Source organism: Prionailurus bengalensis, chromosome B2 (assembly GCF_016509475.1).
Source record: "Prionailurus bengalensis isolate Pbe53 chromosome B2, Fcat_Pben_1.1_paternal_pri, whole genome shotgun sequence".
Lineage (NCBI taxonomy): Eukaryota > Metazoa > Chordata > Mammalia > Carnivora > Felidae > Prionailurus > Prionailurus bengalensis.
Genome location: NC_057349.1, coordinates 33,271,478 through 33,292,449, shown reverse-complemented (window position 1 = coordinate 33,292,449; position 20,972 = coordinate 33,271,478). Strand labels below are relative to the sequence as shown.

The following is a 20,972-nucleotide window of genomic DNA, read 5'->3' as shown; positions in this document are numbered from 1 at the left end:
CCTCCTTGCACCCTGTCCCTCCATCCGGGTGTTTCTCTTTCCACCTCTCTGCCTTCTTTTCCCCTGGCAAATGGGCCGCCGGGGGCGGCCAACTTCAGGTCCTTCTCAAGGTAGGGTCCTGCTGTGACACCTATGTATGCCTTAACCACTTAATATGAACAAAGCGGTGCCGGTGTTTTTATTAGGTTCCTATCTTTTCTAGTGTGTCACTGATAAAGTTTCTGAGTGTTGTGTCTCCAGTTCGATCCTCCCTGGTGTTTATTGTGTGACTTTATGTAGCATGTTGACTGTTAGAAGCACGTACGTTGTGTTACGGCAGAAATGACTGGATGTGGAAAATGTGAGCTACAGGGGAAGTGCCAGGAATTACGAGTATGGGGTAGATGAGCTCGCGTAACCTTCAAGACAACCCCATGAAGCCGGTCACATTATAGCCCCTTTTGGGATGAGGAGCCGGGGAGAGGGAACTTCTAAGACGGCACAGCCAGCAAGCGGCAGAGCCCCGAGTCTCATGCCGGGCCGGGAGCAAGCACTGAGGTCCCGGGGCTGAGGATGCCTAGCCGTCTGTGTTCCAGAAGCCACAGAGACTTGCGAACCAGCTGCTCTCCCCAAGGACGGCAGGGATCTGGACAGAAGACGGGGGATGAGGAGAGGGCCGGGGGTCTTGTCTCCGGGCAGAGGGAGTCCCTGCTGCACCGCTGTCCCTGGGCACCAGAGCCCAGCCTGGGCATGAATCTGGGAGAAGGAAGCCTACGGCCATGTCAGGAGGGCACTGCTGCCCCCAAGAGGGAGACAGAGGACGTTTCAGGGAGACTGCTGATAGAGGATAGGGTGGTGGGTTGACAAAGAGCCTGGGGGAGACCTTGGCTGACCTAAGAAACACCTGGGGAGAAGTGGGAAAAGCCTGGTCACTGGAACCCTGGATGCGCCTCTCATTCTGTGTGCTTCAGTCTCCTCACTGTATAAAAGGGACTGGACTGGATGGCTCCCGGGGCCTCATTCGGAACCAAAACGTTTGCTAAGTGTCACCCATCCATGCACCAGGACAGCACTGCACTGAGGCCATCTGGATGCAGGCCCCCTCCGGCCGTGCCCAGGGCTGGGACTCCACCCACCACATCCACCGTGCTGAAAACATGGCAATAGTGGTGGCTGGTCTGCAGGTCCTTGGTGATGTAGGCAAAGGTGCAGAGGTCCTCTGGGTCCTGGGCCGCACAGGAAATGTTCCGGATCTCATGCTCCGCGATGACGTTCTGCCGGGGGATAGCAGGGTCTGGAATTCTCGGGCCCCCTGAGGCACACCTCAGCCCCTTTATGTCACCCACCTTTCTCCGTCCCTGCCCGGGGTGTAGCCGAATATGCCACTACTTCTCTCTCCGATTTGTTTGGTGGGGGTGGGGACAGTGTCTAACCTCGCCTGACTTAGGTTTAGAGGTTTCCACCTGTGATCACAGTAACCGAGGGAGTAAAATGTTCACATCTGACCTCCAGCTCTCCAGCCCAGGGCGGGGGCAAGGCGGGGAGGGTATCAGGAGGGTGGGGTTCCAAGTGCGGGATGTCGGGGGAGCCCTTTGCTCATGAAGAGAATCACACCGTGAAGGGCCCGTGAACAGGTAAGAGGCCCACAGGACCCATGCTGAGGAAGACAATAGTCGCCTGTCACAAGGGCAGGGTCCTGGGATCAGGATGTGTGGCAGCCGAGTGGCAAGCACTTGGGCGAGGTGGTAGCAATGAAGAGGAATAAACAGGGCTGGGGACACCCTAGGTATGACGCCCCGCTTGTGGGGGGGTGAGGCATGGGGGGAGGGGTCCCCTCCCACCAATAGTGTTTGTGAGAAGCACACCTTGTTGGAGGCATCGATGAACTTGACACCTTTGTACGTGATGGACAAAATGATGGTGGGGATCTTCTTCATGTGTTCGGTGGATTTCTATGCGAAACAAGGAGTTGTCCTGTGAATGTCCCTTCTCAAGGCCAAGCCCCTTGGATCCCGCAGGCCCCGGCCTCCCCTTGTATACAGCGTGGGAGGACCCAGGTGGCTGCAAATTGATGCCTCCTATCCCAGCCGGCCCCCTCCCACCCCCACGCCCCGGACAACCTACCCGCATCTTGGCACAGGCGTCTTGGGTGGATTCTGTCCCTCGAAGATCTTTGATCAACATGGAGCCCAGATACTGAAGGAGCAGGCAGTAACCGGGCTTAGGAAGTCCTGTGTTATCATGCAGGGCGACCCAACCAATTTGGGACCAAGCCAAAGGGTTTCCTCTCCCAACTCCCTTCCCCCATCCTAGCTGGGAGGCCCCCCTTCTCCCTAGGTGCTGGGGGCGTCTGAGACGTACAGAACAGCACTGGAGCCCTGGTCCCGGCCAGGAGAGATGGGCAGCAGGGGCAACTCACATTAGCTTCATAACCGCAGGACTCGAAGATGAGTTTCTCCGGCTGGTGTTGCCAACTCTGCACAGGGGCATAGGGGGCGGCCAGGCTGGGGGGTCGAAGGGTCAGCTTGGCCTCGCGGTGCTCTTCCTGTAGAACACGCAGGGTCACAGGTCTGCTTGCCCACTCCAGAGGAACTCATGGGCTCTCTGCGAGCTCCAGCCCACCCAAGGGCAAAGAAGCCAGCTACAAGGGGTTCAAGAGCAGGTGGGGAGGGCAGGGGACAGACAAACCATGCAGAGGCACTGTGGCGAAGGTGAGGCCCATCCCCGCCAGGGATGCAGGACCTAAGCCACCTGAGAGCAGGCTCAGTCAGGAAGGCTCTGAGGTGGAGACGGGAAATGACTAAAACCAGAGAGGAGAAAACAAGCACAAAGCATGAAGGATGGGGAGCAGGAGCCAGGTCCCTGGGAGCCTCACATCCAAGTCAGGGATCACCCCACGTGATTCTGGGGTGGGCAAGTATCCAGTGCTAGGGAGACCTTCTGTAGTGTTCCCTGAGGTGGAAGCTGGGGTGGGGGAGAGGGTAGGAGGCCACTGAAACCCAGGTGCTAGGTGATGGGGTCCTTCTACCAGGGCACGGGTAGAAGTGGGGAGGCGGGAAGAAATTTAGGAAACATTTATGACCTCCATTGCCAGCACTGTGCAGAAGTCTCCTCATATGGAGCAACTAAAACTTTTGGACAACATGCTTTTCCAATCTCGTCAAAGTCATGGCTGTGCTGGTGAAAGGTGAAGGAAATCCGCAGGTGCTGGAGAGGAGAAGTATGAGCAAGAGAAAAAAAGCAGGGACGCCCGGGTGGCTCAGGCAGTTAAGTATCCGACTCTGGATTGCGGCTCAGGTCATGATCTCACTGTTCATGAGATCGAGCCCAATGTCGGGCTCTGTGTGACAGCACGGAGCCTGCTTGGGATTCTCCCTCTCTCCCTCTCTCTCTGCCCCTCCCTGCTGTGTGTTCCCTCTCTCTCTCTCTCTCTCTCTCTCTCTCTCTCCATAAAACCTTTACAAATGCAGTGAATTTCAAGTTCACCTTAGCGGTGGGGGGTGGGGGGGTGGGAGGGGATGAGGGACACCTGTCAATCTTATGACCAGCAGGCCAAGGTGGGGGATAAGAGACAAAGCCTGGAATCTGTGCAAGGCAGGAAGCCAGACAGGTGAGGCCTGAATACATCCGGGAGCCCTGAACGCGATGCCCTGTCAGATGCGAGCGAGGAGTGCAGGATGGGGCCAACCTAGGGCAAGGGCTTCAGGGCGGCCTAGGGCCCAGCAGCGGCTGGTGGGTCTATGAGAGTGGATGGCACAGCCACATGTGTCTCCCAGCTGCGCCCGACAGCGGGCTGCAGAAATGTAGCAGGAAGAACAGGGTCTGACCCAGGCTGCAGTTCTGCTGGGCAGGCAGGGTGCAGGGTGTGGAGATGAGGAGGGGAGAAAGCAGTTCTGGGGTACAGGCGGGACAAGCAAGAGGGGCCAAGAAGCGGCCAAGAGGCGGCAAAACAGGGCCGGTAGCCTGAGGGGCTGGAAGAGAGAGGCTGTAGTCAAAGAGGGGACAGTGGATCTGAACTTCTGAGGCCACATTAGATACAGGAAAGGCCCTCGCAGTGGCAGCTGACCACAGCCAGGTGGTCACAGCCGGGGAGTCTCGGGGCTGGACGCCAGACACAGGCTGGGTGGGGCTGAGGGGGAGGAGGCGGGGTCCTCCTCCTGCTGCTGACGCTGGGACACGGGGGCAGTGGAGGGGTCTGGGGACTCCCGTTCACAGCTCCCCTCCTGCCCCACCTGGATTCTGAAGCGCTCCGCTCGAGAAGGTGCCGCAGGGTCATGAAGACTGTCATGCCGCCTCCTGCCCGTGTCCCCAGGAGGCAGCAGCAGGTCAGCAGAGCGGCCAGTGCAGGAGTCATTCTGGCTCAGCGGGGATGATGTCTGGGAGAGCAAGTCCTGGCACTGCAGCGGAGAGAAACCCAGGTAAACCTTGGAACCCATCAGATCAGTCCCTAGACTGGAGGTGTCAGCCAGTCCTGGGGCTGGTTAGGGCCCCGCGTGGGCAGGTGTGCCTGTCAGAAAGGGCATTAAGCTAAGGACCAACACCAAGCAGGCACCAAACAGATGGCACGCCGGGCCAGGAGCCGGTGCGGAACCTCGCCTCTGGGCCCAGCCCAGGTACAGTCAAACCAACCAAATTCTTCCCGGAGTCAAGAAGCCCTGGCGACAAGCAGGGCGGGCAAGCAGCCACCGGGGGCACCCCCAGTTCACTTGCGCCCTCCTTGGCCTGAAGCCACACGGAGAAAGGGATGGTTACAGGGCTGGGAAGCCACTTTGATATTCAGCAAAGATGGAATCATCGGTCACAATTCACTGAAGATCTCTGGGGCCCGTGGCCAAATCCAAAGCTCTTTTTGAGAAAATACACAGGCTGCCAGTCAACACCCTGAGGCCCTGTCTCCTCAGGTCTTCATGACTGAATGTCACCTGTGCATTGGCTCCTCAGGGCGATCTCCTGTGTAACGCCCATGCCGTGAGGCTGCCGTCCGTGGGCTGAGGCTCTGAGGGCCCTGCTCGGGGCCCAGTGCTCGTCAGGGGCTCAGTCTCACAGGTCTGGGAACAGAGCCTGTCCCAGACCTCAGCGTGGGCCCTCAGAGTCCAACCTGCAGTCAGGGATTATCTGGCTTCAGCACAAAGCATCCATGAGGATTTTAAAACCACATGTTCTCAGGACACCTGGGTGGCTCTTGGTTTTGGCTCAGGTCATGATCCTAGGGACATGGGATCGAGCTCTTTGTCAGGCACTGCTCTGAGTGTGGAGCCTGCTTGAGATTCTCTCTCTCTGCCCCTCTCCTGCTTGTGCTCACATGGGCGTGCCCGCGAGCCCTTTCTTTCAGAATAAACAAACATTTAAAAATAAATAAAATCAGGGGCGCCTGGGTGGCTCAGTCGGTTAAGTATCTGACTTCACCTCAGGTCATGATCTCACTGTTCGTGAGTTCGAGCCGTTCATCGGGCTCTGTGCTGACAGCTCAGAGCCTGGAGCCTGCTTCAGATTCTGTGTCTTCCTCTCTCTCTGTCCTTCTTCCGCTTGTGCTCTCTCTCTCTCTCTCTCAAAATAAGTAAGTAAACATTAAAAACAATTTATTAAAAAAATAAATAAAACCACAGGTTCTCTAGCCCACCCCAGTGCAGGGATTTTCCTTCCAAAGACTTGGGGAGGGCACAGGTCCCGCTGTGGATTTCAAGCCTTGTTTCAGGTTCACGTCAGACTGCTGGAAAGGGGGCTCCTCCTGCCCCCTGCCTGCCCCACTGGCTCTGTCACCAGCAGCTGCTGGGATTTCGATATTTGCTTTGCTACTTTTTCTAACATTTTACTTTCTACATATATTTAAACAGAACCCTTTATTATAGGCCCCGTCAAGCTTCTGATGTAGATGGGAGGCATGTAATTGATAAATGACCAGCCCAACAACTCCTGCTCTGTGCTCCTTGGGCCCAGGGGCAGAACTGGTCCAACAACAAGAGGGGAAGGATCGTTCACTCCTCTACTATAGAGATCAGAGTGTCTCTAAAGAATCTCTCAAGAATTTTCTTTAATTCCTAGCAATATGAAGAACACCCACCGATCCCTTTCCACCCCTCCCCAACTCACTCTCAGCTGGGAAAACCGCGGGGGCTTCTGGGGTGGCTCCTCATAGGGCCTGTCTGCGAGGGAGGCGATGATGCGCTTGCGATGGCCGAGCAGGTGGACTTTCAGGACCTGGGCAGCAGGGGTGAGAGGAGTGGTCAGGCCACACCTGCGCCCGCAGCTCTCCTCCCAGCCCCAGGCCGCACCCTCGGGGGTCAGGCCCAGCCTGAGCAGAGGCTGCACTCACGTTGACAAGCTCCAGTTCCCAGAGGTTTTTCACAGTGTCAATGGAACTGTAGCCACTCGACAGGAAGGAATGAACGTAGTCCTGCAGACCGAGGGAGTCCAGCCAGGAGGGCACTGATGGGGGGCTGTTGCCGTCATAGCCCAGAGCTTTCACCTGTGGGGCAAGAAGGGGCAGTAGGACTGACATCTCAGCACTCATGGGACAAAAGTCCAGAGGACCAGAGTCTCCTCCCTTCACACAGCCCTTTGTACCACTTCTCTGGTCCCAGCTCCCCCATCTGGCGTCACTGGAGCATTCCAGGGTTGGGGAAGACGGCCCTAGTGGGTACAGCTCGATGGGAGAAAGGTTTGCAGAGGGGTTCCCACTGAGCTATGACAAGGTCACAGACTTGGTGGGACAACATGGTATGTTCCTGTGAAGTAGGCACTGGCCCCACTGCTGGGACTTGTTCATGCTTCCCCAGCTCTGGGTACCCTGGACTTAGCACCACCATAGTCGAGGGGGAGAGGCTTGGGCCTACCAGCCCCTGGCTCCCCCAGGGAAAAACTGCCTCCCCTGCCGCCCTGAGCACCTCTCTGCCTTTCCTGGGGAGGGGCTGACATCAGGGGTCGGTGCCACCTGGCCTGGTCTCCGGTGAGTCAGGAAAGACCCCAAGAGGCTCCAGGTGACAGGCCAAACCTGTGGGTACCAGCTCCTGTGCTGGGCAGGGGTCTGGAGCCTCCCCCCAGAGCCTGTACTGGGTCCCCAACTGTCCTTAGTCTCTGCTGACTCTCCGGGCCCCGGGATTTGGCAAGAAAGTAAACAGGCCTCTGTGCTGCCCGCCGTGTCCCTCGGAATGAGAGACAGACAGCCTGTGGCGATCTGCATGCCCTGGAGCCAAGCTCCTTCCCTATTCTGGGTCCAGGTGGCGTCGGGGACAGGGCCCTGTCTCGGCACAGGCTGAGGCCACCGAGCTGTCAGCGGTCACCTTGGGCAGGGACCGTGCCGCCTGGAGCAGCTTCCGCCGGTGCTGTGGGTCACTGATGCCAATCTCCCGCAGGTCTTGCTCTTCCATCACGTTAGGCCCCTGGAAGCAGAAGAGGTTCACATGAGCGCCCTCGTGAACGGGTGGCTGACGGCAGCCTTGCGTGGCCCCTCCTCTAGCATGAGCGCTGAGAGGGACGGAGACCCCGAGCTCCCCAGGGAGGCCGGACAAGGCAGCAAGAGTCTTGTGTAGGCAGGAGTCCGAGGTGCACAACACACAAGTCTGCCCAGACGGCCCACTCCCGCCCGAGCGGCCCCCCGGTGGGCTGGGCAGCGCCAGGGCTCCGAATGTGCACAGGGCAGTGACGCGGGCCACAGCCGAACCCAGGGCGGGGTCCGGCATGTCCAGGTCCAGGCACAGCCCTGGCCCCGCTCTGTGTCCACACGCTTCTCAGGTGCGGGTTCCACAACCATCCGAGGTGAAGGGCGGGTGGACCAGCCCAAGCTTCCTCACAGACATGCTTTCCTAACTCGAAGGCTGCGACAGCCACGTCAGGTGGTCAGCCAAGGAACCAGCCTCAACCCAGGGAGGAGAGGAGTGTCAAAGCGGAGAGATGTCAGAGAAAGTCTTCTGGCCCCGGGAGCTGGGGGGGTGCCAGGGTTGGGCCATGAACCTGACCCCTGACGGGGAGGAGAGGGAGGTCTGGCGCTCACTGTGCACTTGCCTGCTAGATGACAGGCCCCAGAGCTTGTGACCCGGACACACCAGTTCACACTCACGCCCCTGTGCAGTGGATACTTTTCATCCTCGTGTTAAGGATGCAGAAAAGGAGGCGGGGAGGTCAGGAACTTGCCGAGGCCACACATCTGGTGGTGGGGCTAAGACCTGGCTGCTCCCTGTCCCCAACTTCTATGATGAGGCTTTATGCCTCACAGTAGCGTCATCAGGTAAGTTTTTTCAGATTATGATCCATGAAAACTCACGCGTTCTGCCCCACCTTCAGCCACAGCACCCCCGCCCCCCCAACACAGAGGCAACTGGTACCACTCTTCTGGATGACCCTCTGAGGCCAGTTTCCTTCTCTCACAAACAGAATTCTTGTACATCTTGTTCAACACCTTACTCTTACTACTTAATATACAGGCATACCTCAGAAATCTCATGTGTTTGGTTGCAGACCACAGCAATAAAGTGAGTAAAGTGAATTTTTTGGTTTCTCAGGGCATACCAAAGTTATGTTTACTATGCTATATCGTCTATTAAGTATACAATAGCATTATGTCTAAAAAACGTACATACCTTAATTACAAAGAACTGCTAAAAAAAAATGTTAACCATCATCTGAGCTTTCAGTGAATTACAATCACTGATCACAGATCACCGTAAAATAGTAATAAAGAAAAATTTGGAATATTGCAAGAATTGCCAAAATACGACACAGACACACCAAGTGAGCAAATGCTGTTGGAAACATGGCGCTGACAGATTTGATCGACGCCGGGTTACCACAAACCTTCTTCCGTTTGTAAAAAATGCAGGATCTTCCAAGTGCAATAAAGCGGAGCACAAAATGAGGTACGTTTTACAGGTATACAGGAGATTGCTTCACATCAGGATATTTAGACCTGCCTCTTTTTTAAAAGCCGCATGATCATCCAGGTTAGGGACATATTATAAATTATTTAACTAGGTCCCTGCTGCACGATGACTATTTCCAATTCCAGCTTTTACAAATAGTACCGCATGAATACCCCCATATATGCATCATTTCTGGGATAGTTATCAAGAGAGACTGCTTGGTCAAAGGATATGTGTGTTTGGAAGTCTAACACACATTTATACTCCCATCAATGACACGAGTGCTAGATTTGTCACACTGTCAGCAACAATTGCAGAGAAATGGCTTATCACGGCACACTTCCTACTGTAAAAGCATCTCACTCACAGGGGAAGCTCCAGCACCTTTTCAGGTTTTGTCAAGTATTTATTTTTATTTTTTACTTGAGCGAGAGAGAGCACGTGTGCGTGTGCGAGCGGGAGAGAGAGAAAGAGAATCTTAAGCAGGTTCCCTGCTCAGGGCGGAGCCCGATGTAGGGCTTGATTCCACGACGCTGGGATCATGACCTGAGCTGAAACAAATGGCTGGATGCCCAGCCAGCCGAGCCACCCTAGGCGCTCCTTATCTATCAGGTATTTACATTGTGATTCCTGCCCCACTCCATGTTGTACAGGCTTTAGACTTGGTGACCCATTTAATAAAAGGGACTATCGTTACCCCCACTTTACAGCTCAGGAGGCTGAGCCTAGAGAGCATGAACAACTTGCAGGGTCACACATATGTAAGCATGGAGCCGGGATTCAGCCCAGCTGTCTTGTCCATACGCTCTGGGGCCACATGTGTGGGGGACATCCATAGCTCCTTTTCCAGCAATTATCCCTTTATATCTTTGGGTGTTTATCTCTGGAGGTACTGATCTTTTCTGTACTTGATTTGTAGAAATACATTAAAAACTAAGGAAATCAGGGCATCTGAATGGCTCGGTCGGTTAAGCATCCTACCTGGGCTCAGGTCATAATCTCACGGTTCGTGGGTTCAAGCCCTACGTTGGGCTCTGTGCTGACAGTGTGGAGCCTGCTTGGGATTCTCTCTCCCCTCTCTCTCTGCCCCTCCCTGATAAGCGCTTTTTCTCTCTCAAAAATAAATAAATAAAAGCAAGGAAATGAACCTATTATCTGGAAATAGTTAGACATTCGTTTTTTCCAGTTTGTCACTTCTCTTTTGACTTTCGTGTTGGCTTTGTTCGTGCAGAAATCTATTGGTCTGTACCTATATCCCGTAGAGCTCCTCTTAGTTCTGTCGGGCTGAGAAAGACCTCCCCTCTTCCAGATTTTTAAAAACAATTCTTGCATATTTTCTTCCTGTAATTTTAGTTTCATTTTTACCGGGGCGCCTGGGTGGCGCAGTCGGTTAAGCGTCCGACTTCAGCCAGGTCACGATCTCGCGGTCCGGGAGTTCGAGCCCCGCGTCGGCGGGCTCTGGGCTGATGGCTCGGAGCCTGGAGCCCGTTTCCGATTCTGTGTCTCCCTCTCTCTCTGCCCCTCCCCTGTTCATGCTCTGTCTCTCTCTGTCCCAAAAATAAATAAACGTTGAAAAAAAAATTAGTTTCATTTTTACCATTAAATCTTTAATCTACAATTTTTTTTTTAAGTGAAGTTCAAGAGTCAGGATTCAGTTATTTTTTTTCCTAGGCAGCAAGCTGTCCATTTCTTGAATGAACTATCTTTTCTCTACCAATCTGAAGTGACCTCTGCTGTGTCCTAAATTTGTGTGTTTCTGGGACTCTTTCTGGACTTTCTACTTCTATTTAAGCAACTCGGGCCAGCGCATGCAGACCCTCGCGCCTGGCGGTCTCGCCTTTGTGCCTGAGCCACGGTGCATGTTGGCCCAGTAGCCCCCCCAGAGCCCGTGCATGGTGACAAAAACCTTTGCCCCGCAGAGGACCCCTTCCAAGGCTCAAGAGAGCCCAGGGAGAGAGCTCTGAAGCCAGACCGGAAGCTCTCCTGCTCGGGCTGCAGACAGAACACACCCCTTCGCAGGGGCACCAGGGAGGCGTGGGCCTGTAGAAGGCTCCGTGCGACAAGGGTACCACTCTCTCCAGGTCTGAGGCCAGTTCCTGAGTCACCCCAAAGTCAGGAGTCACCACCCTGAGTTCCTGCAGTCCCTCTGGGCCCACATCTACGGTGTGCTGACGGGAAAGGCAGAGAGAGGTGGCCTCTTGCCCAGACTCTGCCTGACGATGAGTCCTCACCTGGTGAGGACACGCACTGGACTGACCGGGGCACCTCAGAGATGACAGCACTTCAGGGAGTTTCTGAAATCCTACCGTATCCCCGGCATTTACTCATAACCCTTCACACGCTTTTAGGGCAACATTAAAGCTGAACTGAAGGCTGACAACCGGGAAAACCGGGTCCAGCTGGAGACAGGGCCTTCATTAACCTGTCAAGAGGACTAGGGGGCTGTATGCGGCAGTGAGAAGAAAGAGGCAGAGGTAAACCAAACCAAAGTAAAGGATGTGACGAAAAATCAAAGCAGGTAGTTGCCAGAGCATGTCCAGGGTGCAGGCAGGGTCTCCTCATTTCCTGCACGTGCCACACTTACATCCTCTCGGATTAGTCTGCGTGGTGACTACGAGGTGTTACAAACCCTCAAAGGCAAGAAACATCCTGGAAGTTTCCACACCCTCTTTACTAAAGGGAGGAAGGGACCACTGCCTTTTGGAACCATCTTCACAAGAAGGGCTGTGGGGGAAAAGAGACTTTTTACTTTACCTTCTATCACGTTAATGTTTATACCGAGGGCTGCTATCTTCCAGGCCCTGTTGCGAGCCAGCAATTAGGGAGCTAAGAAAGCAGAACAGCTCATTGGCCTAAGCATTTCAGTTAATAGAGATTTCTTAGATTTTATTTTTAAATTATTTTTTTCAACGTTTATTTGTATTTGGGACAGAGAGAGACAGAGCATGAACGGGGGAGGGGCAGAGAGAGAGGGAGACACAGAATCAGAAACAGGCTCCAGGCTCTGAGCGATCAGCCCAGAGCCCGACGCGGGGCTCGAACTCCCGGACTGCGAGATCGTGACCTGGCTGAAGTTGGACGCTTAACCGACTGCGCCACCCAGGCGCCCCAGATTTTATTTTTTATATGTTTGTTTATTTTTGAGAGAGGGAGAGAGAGAGCGTGCGTGTGAGCAGGGGAGGGGCAGAGAGAGGGAGACAGAGAATTCCAGGCAGACGCCGCACTATCAGCACAGAGCCCGATTCGGGACTCGAACTCACAAACCGGACCTGAACCGAAATCAAGAGTTGGATGCTTAACTGACTGAGCCACCCAAGTGCCGCAGTTTTCTTAGGTTTGAAAAAGTTTCTAATTCTAGGAGAAATCTGAAACATGTAACTAGTCGACACTCAGCCTGACTGGGTTCAGTCCCTGAGGAAGGGAGGACAGGAGGACAGAGGAGGGACAGAGTACCAGTGCCTCCCCATCCAGGGCTCTGCTTCAGCCATTCCCTGTCCTGTTCCTCCCTCCTCGCAACCAGCTGGCAGGCGTTGACTACGGCTCCTCACTTTACAGGCCAGGAACCAGGTTTCATGGCCAGTGGCGGTGCCAGGATCCCACCTTCTTGGCCACATCCTGCTCTCTACACATCCAGGGAAGAGGGCAGCAAGAAGCGGTCGTCAGGGTCACTATGCACAGTAAGTGCACCTTCTGCTGGTCTTTGTGGGGGAGGTGACATGAAGAGATGCCAGTGAACCCGAGTCCTGACCACGTCCTGGCACTGTGCGGGGACTTTGCCTTCATCGCTTGAAAAAAGCTGCCCAAAAACCTTTGAGATAGGAACTGCCCACATTGCACAAAGAAACTGAGGCTCAGAGAGCAGGAGTGACATATGCGAGGTCACGGAGCTTGTGAGCTGCAGAAGGACAGTTAAACGTCCCTCTGACGAACTCCAAAGTCACGCTCCAGGCTCCTTCTACTTGTTTAGGGAGGTGGGCTCTGTTGAAGACAAAGCAAAGCGTGGAAGGTACCTACCAGCAGCAGCAGGGAAGCCGTCCCAGGGCTGGGGACGCTCGGGCTCTGGAACTAGGGTCCCTGCATAGAACTTCCCTCCCGCCTCCCTGCCCTCCACCTCCGGGGCCGGGGCAGTGCTTCCATCTGTATGGAATCCCAACTCTTAGCGCTGCGTGGGCCCCTAGAAGTGGGTGAGGGGAAGGCCTGCCGAGGCCTCACAGTGAAGGAGAAGCAGGGTCAGGATGTGGCCCAGGCCTCTGCGTACACAGCCCAAGCCCTGGGCCCAGGAACAGGCTGACTCAGGGAGAGGCCGGCCCATCAGAGCTCAGCTGGGGCAAGCGTGCCCCTGGACTGACTTGCACAATCATACACCATCATTCCTGGGTGTCCTTCCCTGACAAGGCACAAACGAGGAGCCGTGCCTATTGTGGCGGTACTTTCACTCTCCTTCAGCTCAATCTATTTGAAAGGCCTCTCCTTCCTACCAGTATCCGTCACTGGGCTCACCAATGGGCGCAGAAGATGGCACTTTCAACAGGGGCGCTCGGTGCTAAGCGGGGTCTCCAAGGCCCAGATCCTGCGCGTAGCTCAGTGGATGTGTGGACAGAGGGGAAGACAGGGGCCATGGGAAGGGAAGGAGCACGGACAGCAGGAACTGCCTCTGGGAGTCGTGGGGAGAGTCCTGGTGGAGGCGGAGGAGAGGGCTGTTGCAGGGCCCCAGTCCTTTCTCTCTAGCTTTCTCTGGCCCTCCAGGGGTCTCTGATTATCTTCAGAGTCTTCCTGACCATATGACTTCAGGAGAAGGAAAGATCCTTTTGCATCCTGAGAGGTATCACACTTGTCAATATTTTGCTGGAATTTTAACTGCCGGGCATGTTTTCATTCAACAAATAGTGGAAAAGACCTAAGAAGGGAACATTTGGAGTGTGGCACATTGGAGTGGACGCTTCTCAGCCAAAGGGAAAAACACTGAGCTGCTGGCTGAGGGTCCCGAGGCTGTTACGGGCCAGAGGTGCCTGTCTCACTCACGGCTTTGCCACCACCTGCATCTAGGGCAATGCCTGGCATGTTGTCCGCGCATAATAAAAATCTGTTGAATGACTAAGGATACTTTGGAGGCAACAACACAGATCTAAAAAGAAGAGGCTGAACAGCCAAAACCAGTGCTGCTGACTCCATGATTGTGGTCTTTTGGAGTCCTCTGCGAGGGAAGAGGATGAGGTCTGGGGAGAGGTGGGGACGTGCTTAGGTGGGGAAGAGGAGCCCCAGGGACGTATGAGCTGGGGGGAACGATGGCGGGGTCCACAGGGAGTTTCACAGGGAGGTGGGAAGAGGGCAGAGAAGTGGGTCAAGAGCTCCCCAACTGAGGGAACAACACAGGTACAGGCAGCTGTGACAAAAGCCACCCTGCCTGGGAGCAGAGAGAAGTTCCAGGAGATGGAAGTGGGAAGGTGGGCCTGGGCTGGAGGGCTGTGCCAGGGAGTTAGCTGGTCCTGCTCAGGGCAGAGGGAAGCTATCCTTTTCGTCACAAGGAAGCTGAGGTTCAGCAAAGGACTGACTTGCCTGAGGTCACATAGCCTTGTCCCTGCCATATTCAGGTTACAGAGCTGCCTCTTTCCCAGCTCAGAGAAGAACCAAAGCGGAGAGAGGGCAGTCATTTGAACTTCACCCTATTTGAACACCCTTCCTGACTTGTTTCCAGGCATACAGGGCTCAGCATGCCCCTGGCAAAGGGTCTGAGGATGCAGAGGTGCGAGCCCGGCTTACTGGAGGGGGGCCTGGGAAGCTGATGCCAGACCTGAGGATCAACGATTTACAGAAGCCCCAGCCCATGCCCGTCATGAAGGCATGGCATGGTGCTCTGCCCCCCTCCTGAGGCACAGGGTGGCACTCAGGGCAAGAAAGGGGGTCTGCCACCAGCAAGCCCCGACAGGTGGGAGGTGAGGCTCTAGCCTAGGCCCATCGCTGAGATGCAAGGTCAAGGGATGTTTCAGTCCCTCCTCAAGGCAGACAAGCCCTCAGCACGGAGGCGCTGGGCGGACCCCTGGCACCTGTTCTGGTCACTGTTTTGCTGGGGCCCTGATTCCGTGGCAGACCGTGAGGTCAGCCGGGCTCTCCGGGGGCTGCCATACCCGCTCCCCCTCCTGTCAGCTGGGGATCCAGGACCCAGCAGTTCGAGCAGTTTAAGTCCCTGAAGCACGAACACTGCAAATTCTCCACCACGCTCAAGCTCAGCCCTCGCCCTCTCAGGAGGGCAGGGCCCACAGGCAGCCTGGGGGGGAAGCCCAGACTGGTGTAGCCGCGGCGAGCAACAAAGCCCTGCGCCTCCTACTCACTTTCTGCCCCCCTCCCAAAGATCCTTCCCGCTGTCCCCTGCCAGTCCCCTCGGGCCTCAGACTGCTTGGGTCTGCTCGCCCCCTCTCGCTCCTGGTCCACCTGTGCAGGTACCCATGTGCTTACTTAGTACAACCCCAGCCTCAGAAGACAGGCCTGACTTAGACCAGGGCCCTGTGTTCAGCAACCTGCGCCCCAGGTGACCGTGCCCGGAACGGCTCCATCGCTGTGGCCGGTACGTGTCCCGGGAACCGCCAAAGCCTGCCTGCGGCAGAGAAGCCAAAGTGCCCAGTGGCGGGTTAAATCACGGGGCGCCCATGTACTGGAGCGTGTGCAGTCACTGCAGCTGGTCACGAGAGTCCGTTAAATGTCACAGGGAAAGGTGTGCGTGCAACACGGGAGTATGTGAGAAAGCAGGCTTGGTGACAGTGCACCTGGGCATCCACCTCTGGGCCCAGTGACGACCAAACGTCCACCCCTCTGGGATCCGGCCCCCACTCAAACAAAGGCGGGTATGGTCTGGTGGAAGAGGGTCTCCTGGGCAGAGCGGTGCTGGACTGGCCTCCCAAGAAGGTTTATCATTGCCCCTAAGTGATTTCCAGACTTTCTGCCTGGCCCGCCCCTCAGGCCTCATTTCTGCATTCAGCGTGGCCGCTTTCATCTCAGACATTCACCGTTTCTGGGGCTGAGGACTTTCCGTGTGCCAGCTACCACATGCAAGGCAGCTGTGGCATAAAGGAGTAAGAACCCGTTGGAGTAAGAACTGAGTTCAAATCCCGACTGCGCCGCTCCAGGTTCTTAGACAGTTAGAACCTTGTAAATTGGATCAAGCCCTCCTGCTTCGCAGGTTAAATAACGAATCCCATGGTGCTGAGCGCTCAGGGACCAGGTGCTCAACGAGTCTCGTGTTTCTCTGTTCACCTCTGTCTGGCCCGGCCCCGCTGCCTCCCGACTGGGGCTGTGTCACATCACTTCCCAAACGGGCACCTTCCCCCAGCTCCACACCCTCAGCAACAAGAGCGGCCCAGCCCTGACCCACACCCGCCACTCTCCTGGTCACCCCCTGCCCCCTGCAGCACAGACCTGCCCTCACCCGGAGAGACAGAACTTGAAGGTGACAAATGCAACCAGTTCTACAGAAGATGAGGAAGAAGCACAAATGTTACCAAGTCCCGTTTCTGAAGCCAGAGGCCCCTCCGCCCGCCAACTTCAGAAGGGTCCTCAAGGCTGGGGCAACAGCACAAGAGTCTGGGACTCGCCTCCCAGTTGCATGGAAACAACACCCCTATGCCCCCTGTCCTCCCGAGCCGGTTCTCAGTGTTCCCATTCTCCCTGTACCAGCACAGCATCCTTCCATCCATCTGCTGCCCGCTGCCCCTGGACACCTGAGCCTTATCTGAGGTCAAGGTGCTTCATTCATCCCCCAAATAAACAGCGTAAGTTACCCAGGCCCAAGTCAGCCTGGGATCAAAGGGCTCGGTCCCAAGACCACCCAGAGCAAGCTTTATGTCTTTGTGGGTCTGAGGACAAGGCCAATCTGATTCCCACAGAGCACGGCCACCTGGCCACCACTGCAGAGGGTCCACAGAGGCCCACCTGGCCTCCACTGCAGAGAAAATGCCGCCTTGCTGTCTTACATTCTTATGTTTGTAGTCGGTCTCAGTCGCTGTTACGCGTCACCACAGGTAACAGTGTGTCCCCTTCACAGCTTATGCCCCCATGAAGTAGGCAGTCAAGTGAGACGCCATGGGACAGGGGGACATATGGGGGCGCAGAACAACCTGCCCAAAATCTTATGAGGGGACCTGGAGGGAAACCCACATCTCCCAGCTCCCTGATTCCCTCTGCAAGTAAGTAGAACCTCAACTTTTCTCCTGAGCCGTTGCCCCCCAGTTCACGTCTAAGTGTGGCCTCAGCAAGCTGCTCAACTTCACTGAGAACATGAGGCAGGGATACCTACCATCCCCGACCCGTGGTGGTGGCAGCTGCAGGGCCAGAAGGGCTTCAGTGCCAAGAGCTCACTGGGGTCTGATTCCCAGCAGCTTTTTCCAGCCTTCTGGAAGTCGAGTGGCCCCCAACACACAGGGGTGGATGCAATGGTCTGCCTGGTCCAGACAGGCGCCTGCAAGTGATGCCAGGTAGCACTAGCCTAGCTCACTGGCTCCCAGGCCCCTTCTTTGGGGGGACACACTGAGCACGAGGCCCAGACACAGCACGTTCCTGGGCAAGCAGGTGTGGGACTAGAGTGGGAGGTGGGGGCACCACTCTGGGCCTAGGAGACCTGCTTCTAGGACAGCTCAGCCGTGTGCTTGAGGAGCAACCTTGGGCAAATGACTGAGTCCAAGAGTCCTCAGTGTGGTGTCTGTGGACCCCAGGAGTCCACGGGTGGGCTTCAGGGATGCCTGGGAACACCTGAACTTTGACACATGGTGTGTGAGGAGGTCTGTGCCTCTGACAGAGACACATGGACCCCGGGGCCCTGCCCCCTACGCCTCACTTCCTGCACATGCACACTGCTGGGGGTTGGAATACGTGAACACTCGGACGTTCTGAGGGGCCAGCACAGAACCCCCTGCTGCTGCTCACACTGAGATGTCCGCAGCCAGAAGCTACAGAACAGGAGCTGTTCACCTGCTGCACACATCTTCAAGGGCAGTTAGTTAAGTTCACAGACATGGAAACAGTTCTCAGTTTCTTCCACTGTAAAGGCGGCCAGAGAAGGACAGAGCACACAAGGAACACAAGTGGTGGCAAACACAGTGGGACTCCAGCTGCTGTCACCCTAGCCCGGAGAACTCCACACCATCTGGCAGAGAGAAAGGAAGAGGGAGAGCAAGAGGGTACGCGGCCTGGAAAGAGGCCCAGAGTGAGCCTGCCTCGTCTCAAGGTAAAAGGGCCCAGCGGAGACAAGGAAGCATCTGGTGGCATGTCAGTCAACCCCTGGGACCCCGCGAGGAGTTAAGTGACCACAGAACTGAGTCAGTCCAGGAGGCAGGATCCACACTGTCCAAGAGTATTCCTTTTAAAGCCCAGCTCCACTGACCCCCCGAGGCCCCTAGTTGAGGAAACCTCCCTTTCGGGCCCTGCCTCACTCTGGGGCACAGAGAATTCTAGCAGTTAGAGTGCTATGTGGGGACAAGAGGGGGCTAGGGCAAGTGGAGAGGAAGTCAAGGCAGGGAGGCATCCAGACAGCAGTGCCAGGGCATCCCTGCCCAGGCCAAAGAAGCCCCTTGAAGCCCGAGAGAGAAGAACGCAGAGGGAGGGAGCTTGGGAAGCCAGGGTAGGAACCCAAGGGCATGGCCCCACTGCGGACAGAAAGCCGGCCTCTGGGGCTAAGGAGTGAGGAGCTAACGCGGGGAGCACACAGGAAGAGAAGCTCCGGGGTCTGGGGGTCAGGCTGGAAACGTCACGGAGGCCAAAAAAGAATGACCTCCTCCCCAAGCCTATGCCTCTCGGCTCTCTCAGGGCTCGCTCCTCTTCACTGGTCATCCCTCCCCAACACACTGGAACAAGGTGGCCTGGGCTCAGAAACAGACAGGAAAACAGTAGGAGCCTATCCGTATGTGGTGGAAGCCTGTGGAGAAATAAATTGATGGGAGGAGCAAGAGGCCTCCGTGACGATGCTGGCTGTAAGAGGTGACGGGCCTGTGCCTCAGTCTGTGTCTAACCCATCCTCCGCTGGCTGCCAGACTCGTCTCCATTTTCCGTTTGTCTGTCATCCAGCACAGCACCCACCACGCGCCCTCTCTACCATGCCCTGCCATCTAAGGTGCACCCCGACGCCAGGGCCTCTCTGCCCGATGAGGGGAACAACCCGACGGCCTCCCATCGCGTGGCTGTCAAGGCCCCTTGCAGTCGAGCCCAGCCCACCCCTCCTGCCCAGCCAGTGGCCTGCCCTTCACTGCACTCCCTACACTGGCCTCCTCACTCACCGCAGATGGCTCAGGCCCCACACTCGCCTTTCCTCTGCCTGTGTCTTTCCAAGCCCACAGCCTCTGCAGACCCTCAGACAGCAAGTGCAACCCAGGAGTTCAAAGTTGGGACAGATCTGGGCTAGCATCCTGGCCCTGCCCCTCACTGGCAGTGTCTCCACCCTCTGGGCCTCACAGCCCCATCTGAGCCCTGACCAGCAGTATGCCCAGGGCTGTGAGCCAGCTCAGCGCGGGCACTGGGTCCATGCCTGGGAAGGCGGGTTCTCCTCCCCTGTGTTCCTGCAGCACCTACACGCCTCACCATAGTACTTAACACTTGGCTGCTTGGTTGTTTTTATTGCTTTATGTGACTTGTTTTCCCAGCGGGACCATCAAGATCTTTAAGACACCTGCATTATTTGCTTTTCTGAATTTGGATCCATTCGTTGTAGGAAATGCAGAAAATCTCTTATGTTCCAAATAAGAGAATAAAGCCATCCACAGCCCTCCTCAGATAACCACTGAGAACGTTCTGGCTTATTCCTTTGCATCTCTTGTGCAGAGATGTTGTCTTTTTTGAAAGTTAAGATCATGTTGCATATGGATTTTTGTGTCTTGATTCCTTCACTCAACGTCTGCCCACATCAGACATTCTTCAAAAACAGTTTTTTGACACCCACCTAACACTCCAGCATGTAGAGCACCATCACTGACTCCACTGCCACCTCTGTGAAGGGAGGTCAGGCTCGGTCCCCAGATACGGAGACTTGCACCAGCACGCTTGGAGCTTCAAACTCGCCAATCACCAATTACCTTCCTTCCGTGCTGATTAAATGCATTTCCTCCCTTGTCCTAAGAAAGCCCATTTCCTGTGGACAAGACTTACGGTGAAAAACGGAACTGGCTGTGATGAGCGAGCCAGTGTGGTGGGCTGGCCGGCAGAGGCAGGAGCTAGATTCCTGGGCCCTGTCTCCCAGGGTCTGGTGTCAGCCCGATCAGCCTAGGGAGCATGTGGCAGCCCCCACTGCCCCGGCCCTGGTCCTGACCCTGACCCCTCCAAATCAAAGGCCCTTTCTGCCAGCAGGCAAGAGAGTATGAATAAAGTTCAAGGTGCAGTGCTTATCCAGCTCAGTCATCACATCATAGGAGGAACAACCCAGAACAGGAGGATGTTGGACCTAGACAAGATAAAATGCCAGAGGCCATGACAGAAAGTCTTCAGTTTTCTAAAGGGTTTAAGCGTGTTCTCTGTGGCCCAAAAGACAGAGTCCACAAGGACTCAGACTTTGACTAACCCTGAGCAATGCAAAGAACAAATGGCTACTACTTTGTAAGGTGGTGGAATTCCCTGTCACTGCAAAGTATCATGGCCAAGACTGTCTTGAAGGGAAGGCACAGGTGATTAGACCACATGATGACAAAGTCCCTCCCACCCCAACAGGGAGGAGCTGGACCCTGTCACAGGGAAATTCTACAGCAGTGCCTGGTCTGTGAAACACTCTTAGTGTCCAGATGTTCCTCCTACCTCGAGAGCTTAGCTCTCTGGAAGCTACTCCATGCATCTTGTAGAAGTTTCCAGGGCATTTCACAACGAAGACAAACATTTATAACCTACTGAAAACCAAACTACACGGAGATATACCATGGCTAACATGATGGACATTATACCATATGCAACGAAAAGAATGTTTCTCAATAAAAATGCCCTTTCTTGTGTGGTTTTTTTTTTCCTTTTTTTCTGGTTGCTCAAACAATTAGCCTTACAGTCCATCTGGCAATTTACATGTAATTACCCAGGATGCTCTGCATGGCTCCTCGGGCCACTCTAGCTACCGGAAGTAATGTGCTCAAGTGAGGTGCGATCAGCATTCCTTCCTGTACAGACTCCACCTGCCAGTGC

At 55.4% G+C, this 20,972-nt stretch overlaps 1 protein-coding gene across 7 annotated transcripts in view; it reads right to left on the bottom strand.

The window, feature by feature from the left end:
* The window catches only part of ANKS1A (ankyrin repeat and sterile alpha motif domain containing 1A), a 179,888-nt gene that overhangs the window by 4,722 nt on the left and 154,194 nt on the right, over positions 1-20,972 (bottom strand). For all 7 annotated transcript variants that reach the window (XM_043591219.1, XM_043591222.1, XM_043591218.1 and 4 more), the window contains 8 exons: positions 7,260-7,358; positions 6,293-6,445; positions 6,070-6,177; positions 4,212-4,376; positions 2,399-2,524; positions 2,104-2,175; positions 1,845-1,931; positions 1,116-1,253 (listed from right to left, as the gene is read on the bottom strand). In XM_043591219.1, coding sequence (XP_043447154.1) covers positions 1,116-1,253; positions 1,845-1,931; positions 2,104-2,175; positions 2,399-2,524; positions 4,212-4,376; positions 6,070-6,177; positions 6,293-6,445; positions 7,260-7,358 — 948 coding nt within the window. The remainder of the gene's footprint in view (positions 1-1,115; positions 1,254-1,844; positions 1,932-2,103; positions 2,176-2,398; positions 2,525-4,211; positions 4,377-6,069; positions 6,178-6,292; positions 6,446-7,259; positions 7,359-20,972) is intronic.